The sequence below is a fragment of the Pleurodeles waltl genome, chromosome 3_1, assembly GCF_031143425.1.
Source record: "Pleurodeles waltl isolate 20211129_DDA chromosome 3_1, aPleWal1.hap1.20221129, whole genome shotgun sequence".
Taxonomy (NCBI): domain Eukaryota; kingdom Metazoa; phylum Chordata; class Amphibia; order Caudata; family Salamandridae; genus Pleurodeles; species Pleurodeles waltl.
In genome coordinates, this window is record NC_090440.1 from 72,204,057 (window position 1) to 72,230,685 (window position 26,629).

A 26,629-nucleotide genomic window follows, 5' to 3' on the forward strand; every position below is an offset into this window, starting at 1 on the left:
CAAGCACAGGACTAAGAACATTATTGACACTAGTGCCTACACCCCAAGTCAGGCACAGGACTGAGAACAGCACTGACGTCTGTGCACACACCCACAGTCAGGAACAGGACTGAGGACAGCACTGACACCAGTGCACATACCCACGGTCAGGAACAGGACTGAGGACAGCACTGATGCCAGTGCACACATCGACAGTTAGGCACAGGACCACAGGACTGAGGACAGCACTGACATCAGTGTACGCACTGACAGTCAGGCACAGGAGTGAGAACAGCACTGACGTCTGTGCACGCAACCAGTCAGGCACAAGCCTACAGGACTGAGAACAGCAGTGACGCCTGTGCACGCACCCACAGTCAGGAACAGGACAAAGAACATTATTGACACTAGTGCCTACACCCCCAGTCAGGCACAGGACTGAGAACAGCACTGACGTCTGTGCACACACCCACAGTCAGGCACAGGAGAACAGGACTGAGGACAGTACTGGCGTCAGCGCACAAACCCACAGTCAGGCACACGACTACAGGATTGAGAACAGCACTGACGCCGGTGCACAAACCCACAGTCAGGCACAGGCCTACAGGACTGAGAACAGTACTGACACCAGTGCACGCACCTACAGTCAGGCACAGGACTATAGGACTGAGAACACCACTGAGGCCTCTGCACGCACCCACAGTCAGGCACAGAACTAAAGGACTAAGGACAGTACGGATGCCTGAGAACACACTCACAGTCAGGCACTACTACAGGACTGAGAACAGTCACGATACCAGTGCATGCACCCACATTCAGGCGCAGAAGCGAGGACAGCACTGACGCCTCTGCAGGTGCCCATAGTCAGGCACAGAACTACAGGACTGAGGACAGAACCAAGGCCTGTACATGCACCTACAGTCAGGCACAAGAGTACAGGACTGAGAACAGCACTGACGCCTGTGCATGCATCCAGAGTCAGGCACAGGACTGAGAACAGTACTGTTGCAGGTACAGGCATTCACAGTCAGGCACAGGACTACAGAACTGAAAACAGCACTGATGCAGGTGCACGAACCCACAGTCAGGCACAAGGCTACAGAACTAAGAACAGCACTGGTGTCAGTGCATGCACCTGCAGTCAGGCACAGGACTACAGAACTGAAAACAGCACTGATGCAGGTGCACGAACCCACAGTCAGGCACAAGCCTACAGGACTGAGAACAGCACTGACGCCTGTGCACGCACCTGCAGTCAGGCACAGGACTACAGAACTGAGGACAGCACTGAAGCCAGTACACAAACCCACAGTTAGACACAGGACTCAGGACTGCACAGATCCCAGAGCAAGCACCCACAGTCAGGCACAGAAATACAGGACTAACAACAGCACGTACCCCAGTGCAAGAACCCACAGTCAGGCACAGGGCCACAGGACTGAAGACAGCACTGACACCTGTGCACGCACCCACAGTCAGGCACAGGGCTAAGGAAGTCAGGACAGCACTAACGCCTGTGCACGCCCCCACAGTCAGACACAGGCTGACAGGACTGAGAACAGGACTGAGAACAGCACTGATGCTGGTGCACACACCCACAGTCAGGCGCAGCACTACACGACTGAGGACACCACTGACCCCTCTGCATGCACCTCCGGTCAGGCACAGCACTACAGACCTGAGAACAACACTGACGCAAGTGCACAAACCCAAAGTCAGGCAGAAGGCTACAGGACAGCACTGACATTGGTGCACACAGCCACAGTCAGGCACAGGACTCAGGACAGCACCGATGCCGGTGCATGCACCCACAGTCAGGCACAGGACTACAGGACTGAGAACAGCACTGACACCAGTGCACACACCCACAGTCAGGCACAGGACTGAGGAGAAGCACTGACGCCGGTGCACACACCCACAGTCAGGCACAGGACTGAGGACAGCACCGATGCCGGTGCATGCACCCACAGTCAGGCACAGGACTACAGGACTGAGTAAAGCACTGACACCAGTGCATGCACACACAGTCAGGCACAGGACTACAGGACTGAGAACAGCACTGACACCAGTGCTCAAACCCATAGCCAGGCAAAAGACCACAGGTCTGAGTAAAGCACTGACGCCAGTGCACACACCCACAGCCATGCATAGAACTACAGGACTGAGAACAGCACTGACACCAGTGCACGCACCCACAGTCAGGCACAGGACTGAGGAGAAGCTCTGACGCCGGTGCACACACCCACAGTCAGGCACAGGACACAACGTCTGTCCTGGGAACTGAAGCTGTTGGTTCATGCCAGCTGCACTCCAGAGATACCCTGTACTCTCCTTCCCAGGCCCTGCATATCCAGGTGCTGGTTGTCGAATGGCCTTCTGCATTGATCTACAGTTATTCAAAGTGGTGAAAGCTGGCATTGGCCAGGCCAAAAGTTCTCTCATATCTGGGGCAGCAGCAGTTCTGTTCATGCCACAGATCTCAATACTGAAGCTGCCATGTTCAGCCCTCAATTAAAAAAAGAACAAGTGATGGACAGAATGCTTAACAATAGCAAACATTCTCTCACAGTATAGAGATCTGGGCATAAATCCAACATTTATTTTCTACCCATGCCATTCCAGTTTAGACCCAGCCATATGCAAATCAGTCTTAATCTTGCTCCCCATGCGAACAGTCCAGCCCGAACTGACAGGCCAGGTCCTCCTTGGACTGGAAACAAGCATCCTGGGACCGGTTTTAGAGTATCACCCTTCATCAGCCAGGCTAGCTTGACTCCAATGGCATGGGGGTAGGGAGCAAGGGACCCACGTCTGGGCCTACCCTTCCTACTTAAGGCGACAAACGCAAAAAGAACAAGTGATGGACGCAATGCTGAACAATGTCAAACCTTCACCCTCAGTACAGAGATTTAGGCATATATACGTCGTTTTTTTGCTACCCATGCCATTCCAGTTTGGATCTGGGCATATGCAGCCCTCAAGGCACTGTACTCTTTACGACAATGAAATCTGACATTCGAACTTACTACCCTGGAAAGCCCATTGTGGTGGATTCTGCACAGTCTCAGGAGTAAAGTTAGGGAAGGGACCACAAATGTTCAGAGGGGCGGTGCAAGGGACTGGCCAATGGGTCCTTGTTCTACACCCTAAGTTCATAAATACTTGGATACTCTCAAACATTCAGAATGTTGTTTCATCATCCACTTGCGGAGGTTGTTGCAAGATACGTACGTTTTCTTGCATAATTTTGTGAAATTTCATAACTATCAAAATGACATGACATTTACCGTTCACCTAGAAATGTGGTTTACAAGTGTCTTGTGTGACTTTTTTCGTGAGTAGGCACATATTGTGTAAAACACTCATGCGAGATACTGGCTGGAGATTTTTCGAACAGAAACTCTTTTTAAGTCGTTCTCTGTGGGACTGAGTCTCCCGTCCGTAAAAATTACACAATGCCACGAAATGCAAAAATGTGTATTTTGTCAAATTTTCCAGCATAATTTTATTTTCGCCCTGACCTAAGTTTGAGCACCGAAGGATAATTCTAAAAAAGGCAATAGCAGGAGTGAATTTTGGGTATCAAAATATACTGGGGGTGAGTGTTTAATTTGCTCTGCATTCCGTTCATCATCTGTTGTTTTTGCATTTTGAGAAACATACGTACGACATGCATATCCATGTGCACTCTCAGGGATGAAATGCTGAAATGTATTAACACTGATGGAGGAAGGCTAGAATTTGTAGGGATTTGTGCTTTTCTAGTATATTTGTAAATCTCTCTCTTAGTAGTGTCAGGGCAAAGAGAGAGCTGGAGACTTTATACATGTGGGTAGTTGGCAGGAGTTACCAGGGATTCATGGAGGGGGACATTTTAGGGATTTTAACAGACACTCGTAATGAGGCCCTGTTCTGTAGGATGCATAGAAAAGGTCCGCATCCGAAGGAAGTTGGCTCAGCATTTCATCCTTGCAATGATGATAAAACACGGACAAATGAGTTAGCTAGCACCACCTACCATCTGGGCCCCCTGTCAGACCCTGCTGATTCCTGGCTGCTCTCAAGATCCATGGCTCTGAGACACAAGGAGACAAACTGTCCTGGGAAAGCCCAGAACTGACCCCAAAGGGGAAGAAAAACAACAGACACACCAACTGGGGGGTCAGACAGTGAGAGATGCCGGTCTGTCTGCGGGCAGCATGGTGTTAATTTACAGCCCTTCCCCACCAATGTTGGTCCTAATTCACTGGCAGCTGGAGAGTTAGGGGTGTCATGGCCTGGTCCTGCCTGAGCTGTCAAGAAGAGCCAGAGGGAGGCGACCTCTGACCCCCGAGGACATGTATGCACATATTCCTCTCACCTGATAGTGTTACATCACAAACAGGCTCTCGCCCACGAATGCGCGGACTCACTACTTCTAATCTAAACAAAAGTGCCAGCTACATGTGCCTGGAGAGGGCAAAACATGGCTCCGATCCTCCATGGCAGGCCGGCAGCGCCCCCTATGGCCACCCTAATGAACTAACGAATACTATGAGCGGCCATACAAACCCCGAGACTCTCAGGACCCGATTATTAAAAAAAGGTTACGTCTGCATCTGAAAATTTGCTACCTCGTATGGGTGCAAATTTACAACACATCGAAATTATCCAAGCTTTCCTCCAATAGGGTTCAGGGAAAACGTTAGCGAATTCGGCATGCAAACGGCCTCCTGTATGTGCAGCTGAGCTCGCAAAATTACCTGCCATAAGTGCAATTTATGTTTTTTATTTACTTTTTAACAGGGAATTATTTTTTTTCCAGCAGAAAAGCCCTTTTGCATTTTCCCCACGAATTCTGGGGGTGATCATTGCCTAGTCGTACCTGGATACAGGGATTTATTAACCAGATAAAGTCTCAAACTGTCTCCAGGGCGGGAGTGGGTCTGTAAAACGGTTCCGAGTACTCACAAGCAAAAATTGTTCCCAAATCTTTGGTTCAGTCCTCCCCTGAACCCCCAACTACGTGCCCTTGAGCGTAGATGTCCTCACATGAAATTATTCGCGAGTTAATACTTTTCCCGATATGAAGGCACCTTTTCCTGAATCTCAAAAGTGTGTTTTAGGTTTGCAGAAAGTGTACTTGTCTGTTGGCTAAGCAATACAGCTTTGGGAATTGTGCCCTCAATATTCTGTGACGTAACTCTCAGACCTCACCCCTACACCCCCTGGGCCTCTACACCCTGCAGGGGCACTGGTCACAGGTATGCAAGTCAGTGATGTAGGCATTCACTTCTCCACCACAGCCCACACAGCCCAGGGCAGCTTCTAGCCACAGGAGCCACTCCGGTGGCCTCAACCAAGCCACACTCCCTGATCCCTCACCGTCTCACACAAACAGCTATAATCTGCACTATACACTAATGTGTGTGTATATATATATATATATATATATATATATATATATATATATATATATATATATATATATATATATGACGTGAACAGCATCCGGATACCATAAAACAACCCACAGATGCCACAACACGAACCCACATTTTACCAACCAAGCACATGACAAAACTGTCTGCAGTTGGCTCAAAAGATCCACAGTGGCTCAGCCACACTGTGAATGCCTCGTGCACCACGCACAACCCTTCCAGCATGTGTGCACAAACACTCCCGTTGACAACTAAATACGACACACAAATACACAATCTTCTCTGGGCAGAGGAACAGTGCTTCCGGGTACTGCAGGAGACTGCAAGGTATGCGTCCTGCATGTGGCCTTACACAAAATTAAATTTTTAGCCAACATGTTGGAGAAAAAACGCTTTAGAAAGGGTACGTATGACGTGATGAGCTGTCTGTTTGGTACTCGAATGGAAAAATATACTCTGGGAGCCCCAAACTGTGAGTCAGTCTACCGCCTGCTAGTACCTATGTATTACTTTCGTCTACGCCACTCTTTGAAGTAACAGCCAGGAGAAGTGATATTGTAACTCTGTCCAGGTCACTTTACTAGCTACGACCAGGTCACATTCTACAAATCACTGCACCCACTCTGCCACTTCCCCGAACACGAATGTCCACATCAGAGGGCAACAAACTCAGTTATGCTTCTGCCACAAAACGTACACGTCAGAGGGCATCTCTTGGTAAAAAGAACAGATATATGGAAAGAGCTCAGCTCAATTTCTACTCCTGTATAACAATAATGACATTACAAAGAAAAAAGCTACGTAACTCTCCTCTGTTCCTCCACCACCTCTAAAAACATACCAAAGGTGCTGATTACACAGCTCCGTGCCCAGCACAGCCGAGAAATGTGATTCTGTATCTGTGAACCTCCAAGGAGCGTGGACTTGAGGATGGCTCGTTGCCTGCACAAAGTACAGCATGATCAGGAAAGATGCTGTTTCACTGACGGATGTGCCAACCTCGGCTCCGGCTGCCCTCTCTGCTCTCATCTGCCTTGTTACTGCAGTACTCTCGTCCTGATGGAAGAACAACCAGTGGGGGGACTTCTGGCCAATATTCTAGATTTGTTTGCCCAACTTTCCATGTGATATGAGAGCCTTGTAGCCGTCTGAGGAGCTGTCAACAACTTCCTATTTTGGTCATCTGTTTTCCTAGCCTCTATTTAGGGTCGAGCCTGCGAGTGCATGCGCTTGGGTATGTCTCTCGCTTGCGGGACGCTGTTGTGTTCAGTAAAGGGCTTGGAGCCCGCCTGTCGCTCACCGTTTGTTGGTTTGCGCGGCTTCTTTACAGCCTCCTAATTCATCAAGGCACGCCTGGCATCGCTTCCGTTCCTTTATGTGGAGCAGCGATCAAGCACTAAGGGTTATATTTATACTTGTTTCGCGCCAAATTTGCATCATTTTTTTTACACAAATTCAGTGCAAAACTAACTCCATATTTATACTTTGCCGCTAGACCCGTCTAGCGCCAAATTTATGGAGTTAAAGTCATTTTTTGAACGTGGAAACCTACTTTGCGTCAATGAGATGCAAAGTAGGCGTTCCCGTTCAAAAAATGACTCTATGGCCTTAGTGCCGTATTTACCCCCCAGTGCTAAAATCACGCACTGGGGGAGGAGGGGTTAAATACTTCTGGGTCAGGGCAGGCGTTAGGGGACCTGAGGCCTATTTCCATGGGGGAACACCATGGAATAAGCCCACAGGTGCCGTCCCCGGGGACACGTCCACCCACACCAGAGGGACAGTAGTGGATGGGGGACCCCATCCCAGGTAAGTATAGGTAAGTACAGGGAAGTATTTTTTTTTATAAGTGCCACTGGGGGCCCCTGAAGTGGGACCCCCTAAAGGCACCGGGTGCAATGGCCATGCCCAGGGGACCCTGGTCTCCTGTGCTGGCCATTGGGGTGGTGAGCATGACTCCTGTCTTTTCTAAGACAGGAGTCATGTGGTATGGATGGTTTTGCGTCAGAAAATACGCTAGGCTGGTTAGAGTAATTTTCTTTAACTCTAATCTGCCTAACGTAATTTTTTGGTGTAAAACCCCCTTCTTCCATACCGCCAGCCCCACCTGGCTAACGTCATTTCTTTTTACACTAGCCTACCCTTTGCACCGGCTTGCAACATTCCATAAATATGGTGCCCGGCTGGTGCACAGAAATGGTGCAAGCCGGTGTTAAATGTTTTTGGTGCAAAACTGTGTTAGTGCAGTTTTGCACCAAAAAGTGTAAATCAGGGCCTAAGTGATTTCAACTTAATTAGTGACCATCAGCTGCTCCCGATGTGATCAACGGACTATTTTGTTCCTTGTAACTTCCAGTGTCCTGCAAACAGAAGGCTTGTGACTGGCAAAAACGTGCCCAGCATGACAAACAAAATTGCAAAGTTTTATTTTTTTAAATTAACTTTATTTTATTTTGTTAAGTCGTCTAGTCTCAGTTTCCACTCGTTTCCTTTTGTTTTTGCTCGTGGGCGCTGTTGTCAAAAGATGACAATTAATTTGTTCGAAATATGCAAGACTTATTGCATTGCAAATGCTTGTTTTACTGTCTTAGCACTTTCACTGGTCAGTCTCAAGAAGCCATTGAGGGTGGAAATGCACTCAATAAATATTAGTAATAATAATTAATAATAAAAAAAAGGGCTGATGAAAAATATACAGATAAAAAGTAGTGATACTGAGGGCGGAAAGGGTGAGAAGCACAGTTTTAAAATGTGAAAGAATCTCTGCTTCAGCTACTGCATGATGCATGTTAACCACAGCCTTGTTTCTCCTTTGCCTGGAGTATGTGGGAGGAGCCGGAGGGGTTGTTCAAAATTAACACTTCAGATATTCAAGGAGATATCCACTTGTGCTTTAGCTGCTTAGGATCATAATAGTGCTTATTTTGTGCCAGTGTTTGAGGGGCTCGGCGCTGACACTTATTTGTGACAGTCCACCACATGGTGGCGCTGTTTGTCTGCTAAATTTGAAGCACATCTGTTTAAGTGGCCAAAAGTTAAAGGCAAATCAAAACATGTCTTTCCGATGGAAACTATGACTGCACCATGGCGATTGCCAGTGTAATTGCACAGTCATTAAGGGCCTGATTTACAGTTTAGCAGATGGGTTACTCAGTCACAAATGTGATGGATACCATGTCCGACATAACATGATTTCCATAGGCTATAATGGAATCTTAATATGATGGACGGGATATCCGTCACATTTGTGGCAGAGCAACCCCGTCCGCCAAACTCTAAATCAGGCCTTGTGTATGAGTTAAAGTTACTTTATGTGCACAGATGCACATAATGTAGTTACTTACATTAAGTGTAAGTTAGTTACTTCACCACCCTGCCCCATATGTTTTAAAAAAAAAATTCTCAGAGTTCACAAGTTTTAAAATAGCCACTGCAATATCTTTGTTGATGTTGACTGCAGCCAATATTTTGACATCTTGGGTTTGCAGTTCCTCCAAGTCATGATATATATATATAGATATATACATTTTAAACCTTAGTTTCTCAAAAACTACTGAACGGATTTATTCCAAATAACAAAAAGTAGGCTTTCTGGGAAAAGATCTAGATTCCTGACAAATTTGGTGTAATTCTGGTTTGCCGTTTATGCTGTATCGCTGTTAAATTTTTCTGGAAAACTGAATGGAGGTAACATGTTTTGGGGATCGCCCCTTTTTTCCTCGCCCTTGCTTTACAGATCCCCCCAACACTATCCAGGGTGAAGCCAAAGTGGATGAGGCTTTTTAAAAAAAAGTTTCATGAAAATTCGTAAAATGGTGCCAAAGCAAACCAAAAAATCAATTTTCATAATGATTATTAGGTCCTAATGACCCACAGGGTAATGTATATTTATATAAGCAGAAATTTCCAAACAATATGTTTATCCACTTTGTGTTCGGTATTGCAAGTTTCCTTCAGATCCATCAGGCTTAGGGGGGAGAGATGGTGTCAAAAAAGTGACTTTTCACATTTGAATTTCCCTAGGTTACTCTCCAATACAGAAAAAAACACTGAATGGAAATACACAAAACTTGGCATGAATGCAGAACTACACTCAAGGAAGAGCATTTGCTTGTTTTGGTGTAAATCGGTTTAGTAGTTTCCGACAAATTAAGAAATGTTTTTGGTGAGCATCAACGCATTAAATGAGAACAGTTGTCTTCAAATTTTTGAACGCCGCCCCCTCCAGTGTATAAGAAACTCAATGGGCCCCTAGAATGCTTGACAATTTTTTTATTAAATTGGCAAGGTTTAAATGTGACTAGACTTATTTAAACATTGCATTTATTTTCTGTTACCTATTTTAACAAGCATTTGCAATGCAATGGGTCTCGCGTTTGCTCGAGTTGGAGCTATTGGTATTGTAAATTCCTAACTGGACTTTTCTTGCCACATAAACTGAAAATCAAGAGTAAAACAGTTGACTTAAAGGAGCCGATTCAAAGCACCACGGCTGCCATGAGCACGAAGGAGAGACACAAAAGGAAAAAGAAGTTTGCTTGCAGTCAAACGTATCGGCAATTATGCAATTATTGATGTAGCAGGGTCGATGGCCAAGGCGGTAACAAAACTGCCCCAAGGAGGGACACACGTAAAGCATTTACCAATGATAACAAAGAATTTTTGAAAGGCAAGCCCAAAAACGAGTTATAGTGAGGGGCATGCAGTGGGCGTGGTTAAAAGCCCACAGATAGATAACAACAGGTCAGAGCACTTGCGCACTCAACCTAAAGATGCAATCACATGCATGATTGCCAAACATACTATTTTGGTTGACTAGGCCTTTTCAATGTGTAAAAGTATACAGAACGTGATTCTCAGAAATGGGATCGGGGATGTTTAGAGACTATTTGGAGTCCCTTTCTCTTTTGACGCATACTTCCAGCCAGATATAAAAGTCAAAAGACGTTAGCAACGGCCCATTAGAGAATGGTTATCTGGCGCTCATTTATTTCTGCTTAAAACACACACTGTTATGAGCATGATACTTCTTTTAGCCAGAGCCTGGTACTCCCCGCCCCCGTGATCAGTCAAGGCACCCCATGGGGGTCCTGCCCCCCCCTAGTTAGAAGACCCCTGAATTAGATCTGGACGGTTACAATGTTGAGTTCTGTGAAACAGGCTTCACAAACCCAACAGTAAAACAATATTCAAATCTGATTGGGCAGGGGAGCTTCCTATCAGGTACTCACTATCCCAGAGTACCTATATGCTACTAATATGTGACGGATACTCTCCCATTAAAAATGTTCCCTCTAAGAAGTGCAAGTATTCTCCCATTAAAAGCAGGACACCCTGCAGGACATCTAGCTGAGGCATCCATGTAATGCAATGTTTTCACATGTAGGGGCCTAAACAGAGTATTTCCAAGGCCTCCTGTGTGGGGAGAGATGGCTGACCTCCTCCTGAAAGAAAGATGTCTTTAATGCCAAGGCCACATGTGTGTTCCTCTAATCTTATCACCGTGCAGAAGCTGTGCCTACTCCCTGCCAGCGTGGGAGCGGAAGCTGGAGACACAGTGGTGATCCCCTCTGAAGATTTAAGCCTCTAAGAACAGGAGCAGCAGGAGGCTTACAGCCTGAGCTCAGCTCCCACAGGGAGGCTGTCCTGGTGGGACACTGGAAGAGACGGTGACTGGCAAATTAATGCCTTTGGAGTTAGGCCTGTGCTTTATAAATACCCCCAAAAAATAGAATATGTAAAATCAACGCCTCTGAAAGGCGGCGGGGTGGAAATACAGTGGAGGAGGGAGCTGAAATAACAGGTCATGTGACTGCCCCTCCCACCTTACAGGGTCTCCTAGGTTTCTAACATGCAATGTAGTCAGGAGGCCACACCCTTACCCACATGCATGCTGAGAAAACAATAAGGTCCATTTAAGCAGAGGCAGAATAGCGTGTTTTCTTAACAAGCTGCTGAATATTTCAGCCAAACTAAAGAAATAAAGAGCAATCGCTCACTTATTCGCCAAATTAAATCCACACATGAAGTTTCCTAATGCTTCTTGTTATCCATCAACCCCTGGTAAAAGTATTTTTCAGAGTCCAGACAAAATTATGCTTAATATTTGATAGCTCAATGCCCCTTAGAAACTAGGCCCTTTTTAGGCCATTTGTTACCAACTGATGCCCACTGGTGGCTAATTGTGGTGGTGCACTAAGGCAGCTGCCTGCACTGACACAGAAGACGCGCAAACCCCTCATCCATCTGTAGAGAAATGCGTCTGCAATTAGCTGGGAGGCAGAGCAGTCCTCTGGCATTTTGCACCCAGTTTTAATTTATACTAGTAGTGTGGGATTTCCTTTTATCTACCCATCCCCATCATGGAGAAGAAGGAATGGAGACTTCCATAGACCGCTTAATACTGAGGCTGTTGCAATGTGGTTACGCCACTGGCTTTCACTGATAAATTCCTATTTTTCATTCTACCCTGCCATCCAGTATGTCTCTATTAACCACTGTGTTTTTTTCTGATGTCATAGCCATATCTGATAATCCATAAAGACGAATACAGACTAGATCTCACCAACCACAATCTACTGGGTACTTGCAGGGGCAACGACGACGACTACCTGCTTAATGAATCCCCCATCCTAAAAGGGAGAATGCAGACAAAGGAAGACACTTGGAGAGATATTTTCTGCTAATTGGCAGGTAACCAATTGCTATTTGCTCTTCAAGCAACAAAGTTGCACTGATGGAATTCTAATCAATGTGACTGGTTCAGAATGTATGTGTTAAGGCACACGTACGACCTTTTGGAGACTTTGGGTATCTTGATAAGCAGACTCCAATGCACCCCTTCAAGGAGGGCCCAAGCCTTGCGGCTTTCCATTAGCCGACATGTATCTTCGGTCCTAGATCTTCAAGGGTACAGAGTGGAATCTGGTGGCCTTCCACTGCCTGCCTGCTTCTAATGCTATAAAACGTAGGGTGGGGTCTGCAAGGTTGCAATTTCTCAGTGGTGAGTGTTCCACAGACAGGGAGCAGTTGGTTCAAACTTAGACTGTGCTATGTCCATAGAAGCAATGATGGCTGAATTGAAAAGCTGAAATAGGGCTTGTCAGAGGGAAGACAGTTAAAGGTAAGGGGAATCATTTTTGAGTAGACATGGATCTAGGGGAAGATAAAAAATGGAGGGAAAAGGGCAGATAAAATAGCAGCAAGAGCCCATCCTAAGGCACATGTTACAGCCTTCAGTGCAAAGTTTAGCAAAAGGGAGCACCTGGTATAATGACCTCCCTGACTCACACCTGAGCTCCTCCAGTTGCAGAGGGTACGCTTTGACTTTACCAGCAGCATGGGCTTTTCCCATTTGATTAATCACTATGGGTGCATCAGAAGCGGGAGGAAGCGGCGGAGGTAGGGGCGAACAGAAAGGCTGGGTTAAAGATGCTGTGAATTGTGCACCTGTCTGTTGCCCATTAAATCCCACTGGGGAAGGACAGCACTGCGGTGACAGGCACCAGGAAAGTAAAATAAGTGGACCTCATCCCCCTTCACCTTTTCCTAGCTGCTCACTGTACAGCACTGATGCTTTTGCGGCTTCTAGATGCATCCTTCCAACCACGTCCCTGACTCCTCCAGTCATCCTGCAAATAGCATGGCATGCTGCAGGTACCTTCGCTGACCCTTGGGTGCTTTTTTGAGATACGGGTAAAAGGCTGTGTTTTTTCCACTTGCATTAGCGAGCATTATCAGAGCCAATAGGCCTCGCCTTTGGGAACTATTGGCTTTGCCAATGATTGTTGCCCATGCTGTATAGCATCCGCGATGGCGGGAGCAACACAGAGAGCGGGGATGGGGAGGAGAAGCATCAGGCAAGAGAGAGCAACGTGGAGTGCGGCGAGAGGCAAACAGAGAGAAACAGGGAATGGGCATGAGAGAAGTACACAGAAGAGAGAGGAATGCGGGTGTTTAAGAGTGGTACATGAGGAAGACAGCTGGAAAACACATTTACTCTTGTGAAGTGCTTAATCCAGAAGATCAAAGTAAGTCCCTAAAACTGAAAAGTGGAAGGAGTCAAGTAAATGGACAATAATCCGGGGTGGGGCAGACACAAGATGGAAAGGGCAAGACGTTGAATAAGATGCACGCAAGTGAGAAAACAGGAAAGCCAACAAATGGTAGGCAATGGGCGGGCTTTAAGCCCCTGTGTGTTCTTAGTAAGTACATAATATGTCTTGCAACAGACAGCACACGCAAATGCCATGCATGCACTATCTAGTAGGCTCAACCTATAAGGGGGTCCGGGGAAGAGGGCTTGGTCCCTTGTTGCAGGGAAGCATCAACTTCCCTTCAGGGAATGCCCAATCTACCTTGGATTGGACAGCGCACTAATTGAGGTTTTAGCGCCATAAATACTTTTTTGAGAGTAACATGTAGGCCAGGTCCTCTAGTGAATTCTGCATGTACAGTCAAACCTGGGTTTGGCCACAAACCCCAAGTAGGAGTCACTGTGCATTGCACTTAGTGAAGTGCAGGTACAAACACAAGTGGTGGATCCCTATTTGCGGTGTGTAGCGGACACCCATTGCTGCATCCTGCGGAGACACAGTCTTCCATGCAAAATGTCCTGCACCAAGTTACACATTGTTGGTGCACTGGTGAAGAGAGAGTCTTTGGTTGCACACATCCATTATTAATCTTTCTGACAGCCTCACAAGGATGAAAAGCAGAGCCAGCATAAATTCAGACCATGAACCTTCAGACTGCACATTGACTAACAGGCACTCATCCTGCTCAGCTATCTGCACCCAAGAACTTGTGCATCCAGTAGTGGACCTAAAGGGTTTGTAGCCGTGTTTGCAGGCGAGAGAGAAGAAGTGAGAAGAAGACAGAAATATATAAAGGAAAACAAAGACTGAGAGGCAGAGGATAAGAGTGATATATTGGGATATAAGGAGAGACAGCAGGAGAAAGTTAGAGGGAGAACAAGAAAAAGAGACATGACAATTTTTTGCTGGCCGAGCTCATGCTTAGGCTCTTAAATCTAAGGTAGACCACTGACTCAGCTCTGGTTCAGATCTTGCCATGAATCCTCCAGCTCGCTCACCTGCACCAGAACCCGGGAGTGATACAAAGAGTGACCATTGCTGACCGAAAGCCAACCTCACGGCCCAGGGCAGGGGGGTCCTTCCTGTGGATAGACTACTTCAGTGAGCCCTGCAATCTTTTCAACCACCCATGGTCACTCCTGAATTAAAAAGCAGCTCGAATTGGAAAGCTGTGCTGGATACGGTTCCATCAGGCGTAGCGTCTCGGGCAGGATGCTCAGCGTGGAGCAAAGAAGTAGCTTCAATGCAGAGCCGCATCAGAGCGACTTAGAAATGGAAATGCAATGTCGACAAATCAAGAAGCGCAGGGCGCAGGACCATTGAAATGTGGCACACGTAGGAGGCACTGGTGTGAACAGCTCTTCTGAATGTTTGAATGCAGCCTGCACTGCCATGGTTCTCCTGATCAGCTGCCTCCTAGTGGGCTTTGTTAACTCACACAAGCTGATGGAGATGCTAGCTGCCCTTCAAACTGAACAAGATGAAACCATCTGTTATAAAAGCACATGGCTGAATACTTTCACTTGAAAAACACTGCTAGAAAAATAGAGGATACCTTTAGAAAGGACACATCAGTCAAAAACTAAATGTGAAAAAAGTTTGCTAACTGTGGTTTTAAATTTGCATTCTACCAGTAGAATACCCAGCCCTCTTCTTGCACAGGCAGCAGGACACATGCTCCAGCTCTCACATCTCTTTCTTGCTGTAATTATTTCAGAGTGATGGAAAAGTTCAATCCCAGATCGAGGATACAAAGCCACCCTCTGCTGTATGGCAATGTTATTCTTATTCTGGCCAATTGTTAGAATTTTTATATCTTTCTCGACGCTCTTTTCATAAACTTTAGATCAACCCAGCCCTTCTTTCTATTACCCCTTCTTCAAACTCTGAACCCCTAATCAGGATGAGTGCCTGCCGATTGCACATTCACCCCTACTTTGCCCTGGCCAATTTACTATTGTAACTTGGGTTGCAGACGATACAGCCCAGTGACGTCAGCGCAAGGAGGGTTCTAGGAAATTCAAGACTTCGACTAGCCTAGAAACCAGAATGATCAGACAAAGATTTCTCAATGACTATGAAACAACCACTCTTATGCATCTGATGCAAGTAAAGATGTGAAGTTTGCCCTCTTAAAGAAGACAGCAGAAATGTTTGCCCAATGGACATCAAACCCCCCTGGAAATATCAATCCCAAAGAGGCGAGCTCGCAGGCTGACCCTTGCAATCACTGCTTTGGTGAAGAATGTGCTCAAAAGAAGTCACACTGGAAAGAAAGCTGACAGAAGTCCTTCCAAGGGATAAAAAACAAGAAAGCAATATATCATCCTGATTGAAAGAAAAATGAATTCTAGCATAGGAAATGGAAAGAACTCTAGCAGGGCACAGGAGCTAAAATCACACAAACGTTTGTTGAAATTGTGGCCTGTGGGTTTTCAGAGACTTCTAATTCTTGAATCAAACATAACCCAAGTCTTACGTGTCAACCACTTACAGAATGTCCTTCAAAACAATCCGGCACCAGAATCCTTGAGTAACCCAAATATCAGGCCACTGAACCCTCAGATCGCCCATATTTCACTCTCAAAATAATTTTGAGTCAGGATTCTAGAAGAAAAGAAATGCAGATCTGTCAGTTGAACACCAGCATCTCTTGAAGCCCACCACCGGGAAGGAACACAAAAAAGAAACCAAAAATGTGTCCCTCTCAAACTGCTCTAGGAGACAATCTCGAGCCTGAAAAAAGAAAAAGCCAGAGAACCAAACCTCCTTCCAAATCAGGTGTTAAAATCAATGCCTAAGTGGTGGATGAAAAACCTACAAAAACACTTCGTAACTGCATTGAAGCCGGCTCCTTCCTGGTCTCATGACTAAGTGCATCATGGTCGGGGTTTACAAGACAGGCCAGGTGTCAGGTACAAAATCACGCAGGCCCTGAAGATTTTCACGAGCCAAGATTTTCACCAGCATAATCTTGAAAAACATCCAAGAACTGGAGGAAAATGAAAGCATCCTCACTTGTAGTAAGGCAGATTTAGAGCCGGCCTCACCATCACTGACCAGACCTTCATCCAAGAACACCTGGTGTAGAAGTATTCAAAACAGAAGAACAAACAGCAATATTCTGCTTTCCTAAACTTTTCAGCCCTGTTTGAGTGCAATGACTGCGACAAACTATGGTCGAAGCTGGGAAAAAAATCTACTAACTAGACACAGATACATATACGCAAGTGAGGTACCATTCAGACGGGCACCTGAAATTTCCCTAGAACGGGGCTAAATGCTGGAGGCTATTTCAGATTAACATACCCATAAATTAGCTACTGCAGGAACTTCTGAACCTTATGGTGAATTTTGCAAAAATCCACAACATTTCTGTTCCCATTGTTTTTTATGCAGCCAAGTACTTCGGGTACTAACAACAAACTCTCTACAGCAGCTGCTCCTACACATGGGGAAGTACTGCAAAGCAAACCGTGTTCTAATCGACCAGAGGAAAAGTGGGATCATGGTCTGGGGAACCCAGACGGAAGAAAAGAAGATCCAGGCAATCCTGTTTAGAAGGTGAGCCAACAGAATGGGTACAGACCTTCTTTACCTGAGCATAAACTTTGCTGCATCAGGTTCTTGGAAATCACATGTAGAGAAGTCCTTTTGGAAAGCAGAAGTGGTTGCCAGTGGTATCTTCTGCCTCACACACTGGTACAATGCTGTCCTAAGTGACAATCACAGCACAAGCAAAAATGAACTTGACGTCCCCAAGCGAGACCGAGTCACGGTAAGGTATGGAGAAAATTTCAGATCCTGGAATGTGACAGAGGAAAGTCTGGAAATATTTGCTTCAGATCCAACAATCTTCATGTAGCCCTTCAAGCAGACTGCGCATTTACTCCGGTCAAGCTCCAATGGGTGATGATATACGTGGCCAAATGCAACCGAACATGCTCAACCTACCCGATCGACAGATGTTGGAAGAATTTATTCCCAATAACAATATGGCCAAGAAAGACTATCGGCCTGATTACGACCATGGCGGAGGATATTACTCTGTCTCAAATGTGATGGATATCCCACCCGCCGTATTACAAGTTCCATTACATCGTAGGGAACTTGTAACGGGGCGGAGGGGATATCCGTCACATTTGGGACAAGTAATCCCCTCCACCAAAGTCGTAATCAGGCCATAAGTTATGAGAGAAGCAAGGAAACTTAACTTCCTGCTTGCTATGTATGTATGCCACTGTTTCTCCTAAGGTACAAGTCATAAAACAATATTCGAAAGGGAAACATGAAACTAAATAGTTGAAAATTGTAAGAAAAAGTGAATATGGTCAAATACGTAGATGGACGCTTACGAACTACAGCCACAACTGTAACCATCCCTCACCACTCTGCAGGCAAGGATGATCGCAGAAGTATTTCCTTAGCAAGATTCACCCTGCTGGACTTACATGAGCGAAGCCACAGATGGAACCAGCCCAGTGATGGACTGAGACTAGACCCAGTAAAGCCCTGAACTAGAATGAAATGGTACATCATGTGGGTATGACTAAGAAAGCCTGCAACGACATGATGTCCAAGTCAGGAAGTCACAAGGTGAAACTGTCACTGTATGGAGAGCTTCACCCAACACAGTCATGGTTCTCCGCCATCTTCCACTTTCCATCACTAGGGTTCCTGGGCACATGGTTCTACCGGTACCTCCTCCCCCATCACTCTGTTCTGTTACTATATTGCCCAAATAAATGATTTCTAACTTTTGTATACAAAGGTCTACGTGTTCACATGCAAAATAAACTAAAGGTGATTTTATGGGAAGGTTATGCCAAAGTAACAGCACTCAAAATAATGGTTGGTTAGAAATTGTTGTGCAGCCAAACTTGATTTAGTTTTCTGTCGAAAGCCCTTTCTACTTTAAAAAAAAAAAATTCTGACCAGAGTATATTTCGATCTTTTTTCTCCAGCGGTGTATTTCTCAAAATACTTTCTACCAAAATACTTTATAATGAAACTACCTAGAACCACTTATTATAACTCAAAGGTAAGACTAATGTCGGGAACCCCATGACTTATCAAGGTTTGGGGACGGGCTATGCAGCGCGTTGCTGCAGTTGCAGAAGCACTGTATTGGCAAGAGTGCAAGGCGCAAGGCATGTATAACCCATACTGCGCCTGGTCAGCGGTCAGCGAGCCAGGGGTTGTGATGTGCACCAACCAGACCCTAAGTACAGCCTTGGGTTGCAATGAGGGGCTTAGAAGTGTGGATCCAGGGTGCTAAAATCACTCTTTGCCGTATGACTGGTGGACGGGCTGGTGATGTAGGAAACGCAAGCTCAGGACAATGCAGGCGCCAAGAAGTCAGAGGACAGGAATGTATTTTTGATCTGTGAATTAACAGGGACAGAGTTTAATAAGGAGGAGCATTCAACAGAACTGTTATAGTTACAATAGTTTTACAATAAGTTTCTTCTGAAGACACATAGTGGACATGGTGGGTGTGGGGGGGGCCAGAGCAGGAAGCCGCGGGGCCACCAGTTGGGAGATCGCTCACCATGTCCATGAAAAGACGTCCTTCATTCTGAGCAGAGCGAGTGATGCCTTCTACACGATGGGCAGCTCAAGGTCGCACCAGAGCGGTCACCTAGACAAAGATTAGTCCTCTCCTGTATCCCCTACTGGATGGGGATGGAAGAGACTTAGGAGGGATGAAGCTGTTCTTGCAGCAGGCTGTCTTCACCACCAGCAGGGGCAGCATCAGTATGTACTCTATGGAAGCCGGAGAGCCAAGTATTGCGTCACTGAAACCAAAGCATGGGACTTTCTAGATCAGTTCGAAGAAACAAGTGAGACCTCTCGGATATGTGGCTGCTTCACAATAAAGGGTCAGATGTGTGAAGCTTTGTTGTGTTCTCAAACGGCCCAATTCACAGTCGGGCTGCTTACGAACGCAAAAAGGAATATTCAAATGTACCAAGCCCAAATTGCAATTTGGTGACCTGTTACCCAATCACAATTTAAGATTGTAAATCAGTATTTGGAAGGGGCGTGTTTAGGGCGTCCCTTCCTAATACCGAATCGCACTGGTATGTACGAATGTTTTGCGACCTAAATGCTGTTGCAAAGCCTTCGCATTTTACCACCAACTTAAAGTTGGTGGTAAGCCATTTGCAAATGGGAAGGGGTCCCCAAGCGACCACTTCCCCATTGAGAATGGTTGAAAATATATTTTTTAGAGAAGGAAGTGGTCCGATGGACCACAATCTACTCTTAAAAAATGAAAAGAAAACTTTTCCTTCTTTTCTTGAAATGCATCCTGTTTTCCCTTAAGAAAAACGGGATGCATTTACAAAAAAATGTTGCTTTATCTAAAAGCAATTACAGAAATGGTGGTCTGCTGAACCCGGCAGGCTACCATCCCTGTGATTTTTGTGATTCCAAATGGGGCGCAAACTGAGACCTACCTTCTTAATATTCAGGAGGTAGGTCTATTTACGACCCAATAGATTCGCAAAACGTGTAAAGCACACTTTAGCACATTAGTATTTGTGATTTACCGAATTGCGAATCACAAAAATTCGCTATTTGGTAATTGCAAACACTAATGTTAGTACATGTGCTCCTAAGTGCCTAATCTGTGCCGGTAGCTGCAGGTGGTGGGCGCCAGCAGCCATGTTTGAGGAACAGAACCTATTTTCATTGTCTGGCTTTATCCACATCGAGAGAGAAAAAAAAGCAGACAAGGGAGAAACAAGGAGTAAGAGGCAAGAAAGCAGTGACAAAGAGAGGAAGTGGAGGTGAAAAAGACCATGCAAGGGGGCTATGAAGAGACAGAAGTGTGGGTGATGGAAGAAAGTGGCATGAGGTGGACTCAAGAATAGGCAGCCTTGGTATTCAGCAATGCTGGGACTCGTAATATTGGACTTGTAAGAAAAACTCTGGACCCCTACACTCCCAAATACTATAATAATAGTAAGTAAGAGGTGTTATTATTACCCAATAAATGGTATCCAATTTTCCAGCCTCTTGAGGACAGAAGGGCTCAGCCTCGTGACCTGCAGCTCACAGCTGACATCAGTAGCGAGCGATGAATTCACTGGAACTATTACTGATAAATTATCTTTTCAGTGGACACTTTTATAAATGCCACTCAATGCTACTGTTATTCTTTTGTCAAAAAATCCACTACTAAAGGGGGCAGCAGCAAAACCCCGCCAACTCCCCTGCCTGCGACAGACTTACGGCATTTGTGCTCGTCGCTGGCGTCGAAGCAGTCAGGGAGGCCATCGCACTGCCAGGCGCCGGGGATGCAGCGCCCGTTGCCACACATGAAGATCCCGGGAATGTTGCATTCGGTGGTGAAGTTGTTCCCAGGCAGCAGCTGACTCTCTGGGGACAGAAGAGGTAAAAATGAGCAATTCTTCTTTTAACAGGCGCGCATGACATCAAATCCAACACAGAGTCCTTCTAAGCGGCAGTGACGCTGTAGCAATCACAAAGCACTAACAAGCATTTGTAATGCAATAGGTCTCGTATTTGCTTGAGTTAGAGCTATTGGCAATGTAAATTCATAACTGGACTTTTCTTGCCACATAAATTGGTCGACCCTGCCTCATAATTTTGTCTTTTCCTGCCATATTTTTCAGTGGCCCTGCATATAAATAAAGCACTTCCATTTACCTTCTTCCTCTATCTGCAGAAAAATATGAAAATGTTGCTATTTAGCATCCTGATTTAAATCTGCCACACTAATTCCAATAGAATACCACTTTCACCACCCAACATCAGAGTTGCTGACTCCCTAACACAATTCCCCCCAAAAAGACACAAGACGGCCACATAGGGGAAACAAACTAGAAGGGTCACTCAAACATATCAAGGGTGTTCAAACAGTTGTAGTGTAATAAGGATGTTAAGTTGTTCTGAATTATGGTCATAACTGTGATAAGGAGAGATTATTACACCATTTAAACCTTCATCAGAATTAAACTTTTGGCATTAGACCATAATGCTAACAACAGCACGAGAGAGCACCATAACACAAATATAATTTGTAAGAAACATGGTCATGTAACCATTTTGTTAGTCCCTAGACAGCATAACTCCATGAAAAAAGGAGTGGTAATGCAGTGTAACCATATACTTAGCCCCTAGAGGACAGTTTTAAGGCTATCGGGCCTACTGCAGTGGTATTACAAACAAGGCCTTTTAAACAAAACTTCTCCTAGCTATAAACAAAGGTTCGAGCTATGAGTAAGCTTACAAGACATTGAATGGTGGGAGGAGTTGTCATTTTGGAGTCCCCACTAACATATTGTGGGGACCCAGAGATGATGTAGAGAGAAAGAGCACATTGTGGTTAATGTTTTGAAGGTGGGCCCAAGGTGGTCCCATTGTCCTAGGACCACCATAGGCTGAGTTATGATCAAATGTTTTGTTAAAGTAATGCCCTGTAAAGCATTATGGGGCAAGTTTCCATGCCACAAATATTTTAATATTTTGATGTGACTGTAATGCTTAGAACAGCCCCTAGAGGACACCAAATGAAAATAGCATTTCTAAGAAACATGGTCATATAACTATATAGCTAGCCCCTAGAGAGCATAACCACACAAACATAAAATGGCAATAAATAATGCAGAGCAACCATATATGTCGCCCCTAGAGGGCATAGTGCATTACATAATTTCAAGGGTAATACCGCTGATCAAGTTCATACTACTGTGCCTGTTCACGCAGTGAGCACCATGGCCGCCATGCAGCACGAAGGGGAGAGACAAAAAAAATAGTTTGCCCACGCTGAAGTATATCGGCATTCGGGCAATACTCCATCTAACAGAGGCAGTCTGCAAGGCGTGACAAAAACAGCCTCCAGGCGAAAAAAATGTAAAGCAATTATTAATGACATCCAGTGATTATTTAAAGGCAAGCCCACGAACGAGTGAAAGTGATGGACGTGAGGTGGGGGAGGTTTAAAGCCCACAATACTAACAACAGGTTAAAGTCCTTGCACGCTCGGCCTAAAAACGTAAGGCATTCATCCAAGCATTTTAGCACCGAGGGCCTCAAGTGGAAATGTGCTCAGGAAACGGTCTGGGCTTTTGGGTAAAATGTGCAAATCTGCAATTAAAAGGTGGCAAAACTCGCAAGTGCCTGTACTACTGGACTACATGCACTGGGGACCCTGGAAGCCATCTGAAGAGGCCGAGGAGGTGTGTAACATGCTTCCTCCAACATCTCGCAGAGCTCTCAAGCTTTGGAATTTCCTGTGAGTACTGATTAGTATAATAAATGATATCACAGGGAGTAATCTTGGAATTTGGCGCATTCAGCTTTCACCTCTTTTTGGCTCATGGCAGGTCGTCTTCTCAAATGGCTGCCAAAACTAATTACGGTGAAAAGTTTGAAACAAATCAAGGAGGCAAAGTAATCTGCCTGAGGTGGATTTCAAAATTACTGCACCACTTGTTCATCCGACAAGTGATCTGCGCAGGATCACGCAAAGTGTTTGCGTGAACCAGGGCCACCCAGGATTTAAATGTGGACTACACCATCCCTCATCTGCAAACCTACCAACAATACTGTACATTCTACCTCCTATTCTGATGATACTCAGCTTATTATCCCGATTGAAAAACCTTGGGAGGAGGTCACGGATCGGTTTAGCGATTGCATGCAAAGTGTCAGCAATTGGATGAAGATAAACTGGATGAAAATGAATGTCACTAAAACGGAAATTCTTTGCTTTGAGCCGGCAAAAGAACTTTGGAACTCACGTTGGCGGCCAGCAGACTGTGGGATTCCTCCAGCACCGACCACGGTCAGTAGGAACCTGGGCATTCTCTTTGACAACCACCTGTCTTTCAGAAATCACGTAAATCATACTCTGAAGACATGCCTTTGGCCGATCAAAATTCCCTACCTTAAGCAGGAATGGAGGGTCTCTGCTGTCTTAGCTCTAGTAATGTCGAAAGTTGATTACTGCAACGCCTTACTCCTTAATGTGGATAAGACATTGATTAATAAGCTGCAAATGGTCCAAAATGCAGCAGCTAGAGCAATTTTAAATCTTCCATGGTGGAATTCAGTCAGCGGGAGTCTCAAGAAATTACACTGGCTTCCAGTGTCCCAGCGCATTATTTTCAAAGCACTTTGCCTAACCTACAAAGCAATTCATGGAATAGGTCCTAGCTATCTTACCACTATGCTCTGTTGGTACGCTCCCAAGAGAAACCTGAGGTCCGCTAAATCATACAGAATTCAGGTCCCTCGTACACACAGAGCAAGATGGGGGGATAAAGCTTTTACGGTGGCTGCTGCTGAAGGCTGGAATTCACTACCGCTGAATATTAGGCAAGAACCAGCCTATTTAAGGTTCAGGAAACTGGCCAAAACTTGGCTCTTTCCTCAATAGCCTGTTTTTTTTCCGTGGCCTTTTTTTTCTTTTCTTAGCAGTATTTTGGTATAACTGATGGGGGCGGGACGGAGGTTGGGTTGGTTTCTCTGTTTTCTTCCTCATCTTCTACTTTTTAGCGCTTCAATGCTCCCTGTGAGTCGGAATGCGCTTTACAAATACTACATACATACATACATACATACATTGAGATCTTTTGGTACATATTATGAACTTTCAAGGACATTCCTATGCTGAGGATGGGGACATGCCTGATGTGCCACCATGCACATGCTTTTGTTAACATGCTTCCTGCAGTTATTGAAGGCACAAGTACACACCTCCTGTATGTGTTAACACATGTTCTCCTGAACAAGTTCTGCCCTCAGCCTTTCCCTCTAGCCCTCTAGTCAACACCATGCTGTATGCTGAGTCGTTATGCCACAGTATTACATGTTACATGCAAAATCACAAGCCCCAGAAAGAAATTGTACTGCTCTTAAAAAAAAAAAAAAAAAAAAGAACAGGGCTGGCTGAAGTGCCACGAAGCCGCCACCTAGCAGGCATGCACTGAGACTCAGGGCTCACAGTGAGTAACCAGTGGCAAGTCAACATAAGCAATCATTTCTCAGCTTCTAGTTGAGTGTCCCAGCTCTGCATCACACGCCACTGGAAATTAGTTGGTTACCCTATGGTACTCAGCACTTAGCTGTCTTCTAGGCAAAGGTCTATTGTGGACAATACCAAAAACATACAGTGGGCTTTGGCCCAACCCAAGGCTTATTTATGACTGGCTGCCTTTACTGATATTCCTATTGGCTTGCTTTTTATTCTATGGCTTTCTTTGTCCATCTTGTGTTTGTCCCCCCTTCTTCTGCTTGTCCCTTTCCCGGCACATACCCTTTTTGCTAACCTTTTGACTGGATGACTTCTACGGCTCACATTTAGGAAACTATTACTTAGGTCTCTATTAAGACAGCCCAGGTGCTCTCTGTAACAAGACATATTGTTATCTTACATGGGGCTTAGAGGCCCCCCACTGCTTACCACTGGTTGGCATCACTGTCACTCTCATTTGCTAGCTTCCTAATCGTTAGCTGAGTGGGTTTTCCCTCCTCTTCGTGTGTTTGTCCTGCTCCTGGAGCATGGACACATTACTATGTCCTTCCACTGCTTGCTTTTTCAAGCGCTACATTTCTCTTTCTGTTTAAGCACTCTTCGAGAGTACATGTATTCTTCTGCTGGCTCTGCTGGTGGGGGTGCTTCTCTACCCCACCCACTCCTCTCTTTTGCCCATGTGCTTCCCCTCCTCTACCCCTGTGTTATCTTATTGCCTGTGTGCTTTCTCCCCACTAACTCCACAATGTTTTTTCGTGCCAACTTGATTCCACCACATGCCCCCCTTGTTTCAATCCCCCAGTGTTACTTCTACCCTCTGTGTTGCTTCCCCCAACTGCTTTAGAAACCCTCACCTTCACGTGTACCCTTGTTTTCTTTGCACCCCCATCCTTGGTGTTACTTGAACCGCCCATCTGCACCCGCCTGTGTTGCTTCCGCCCATGTTGTTTCCCCGCAATACAATTTAAAAAAGAAAATTAAATGGAGGACGCATTTTTTATTCCTTATACCTACCATTCCAACTCTGTAGCTAAAATAAAAAAAGCGGCTGTCATCTTGTAGGTAAGCGTGCATGCACAGTGCACCCCTGCAAAATGTGTGGCCATCTATTAAAAGTTTTTTAAAATTCTTTAACCATGTGGCACCGCAAAGAGCATACTGAGCCACACGGCTGAAACCACTGGCAGAGCCAAAGGTCCAAGTGGTGAGACACACTGGTTTGCCAATCCTGGTGTCTCTTCCTAACACTTCGTGGGAGTGCATGTGTTTTCTCTCGCTCGCTCACTCACGTGCTGCTTTCCTCCCCTAAGCACCTACCCTCAATGGACTGTGTGTTCCTTCGCTCTAACTCGTCCATTGCTTCCCCCACTCTTTTCTGGCATTTTTATTATTTGTTTGGCCTACATCAAGTGCCTCTATTGCTCTCTTGCCCTGCTGTTGCCTCCCCCACTTGCTCCTCCATGGCTCCCACCCTCACAGTCCTTTTCTGAATTTTAATTATTATTCTAATCATTTTGGAGAGCAAACTAAATCGACATTATCGTTCTTACGTTATATGCAACCTTATCTGTTTAGTACACGTTCTTTACAGCAGGCACATTAATCGTGTACTACCTTATAATGACTAGACAAAAGTATGCTCTCTCTCCAGAAAGAACACAAGTTGCCAGAGTTATTTTGACATTTTTACATTACAGGCACTTTGTGATCTGCTTAGTACACGTTCTTTGCAGCAGGCACATTAACCCTGTGCACTACGTTATGATGACTCCAAGCTTCCACTAGACAAAAGTACGTTCTCTTGGTTGCCATGGCTCTCACAGTGTTTATAGCGCGAACTCGATCGGCGGTATCGTTTTTACATTATGTGCACTCTGATCTGCTTAGTACACGTTCTTTGCAGCACGAATTTTAACCCTATAAAAAGTCCAGTTATGCATTTACAATGCCAATAGCTCCAACTCAAGTAAATGCAAGACCTATTGCATTGCAAATGCTTATTTAATTTAGCGATCTAGCTTGGACTGGTAAATAAAACATTGATGCCTGAATCCTTCCATGGTGTGTGAATGCACCTTTTTCTCATTTTTTGTGCCTGATACTGCACAGCATTATACAAGCCAACA

The 26,629-nt window shown here is 45.4% G+C and overlaps 1 protein-coding gene across 1 annotated transcript in view; it reads right to left on the reverse strand.

Annotated features, from left to right (window-relative positions):
* LDLRAD3 (low density lipoprotein receptor class A domain containing 3) overlaps positions 1-26,629 on the reverse strand; it is a 367,623-nt gene that overhangs the window by 235,636 nt on the left and 105,358 nt on the right. The window contains exon 2 of the mRNA XM_069221829.1: positions 20,735-20,881. Within this exon, the coding sequence (XP_069077930.1) occupies positions 20,735-20,881 (147 nt within the window). The remainder of the gene's footprint in view (positions 1-20,734; positions 20,882-26,629) is intronic.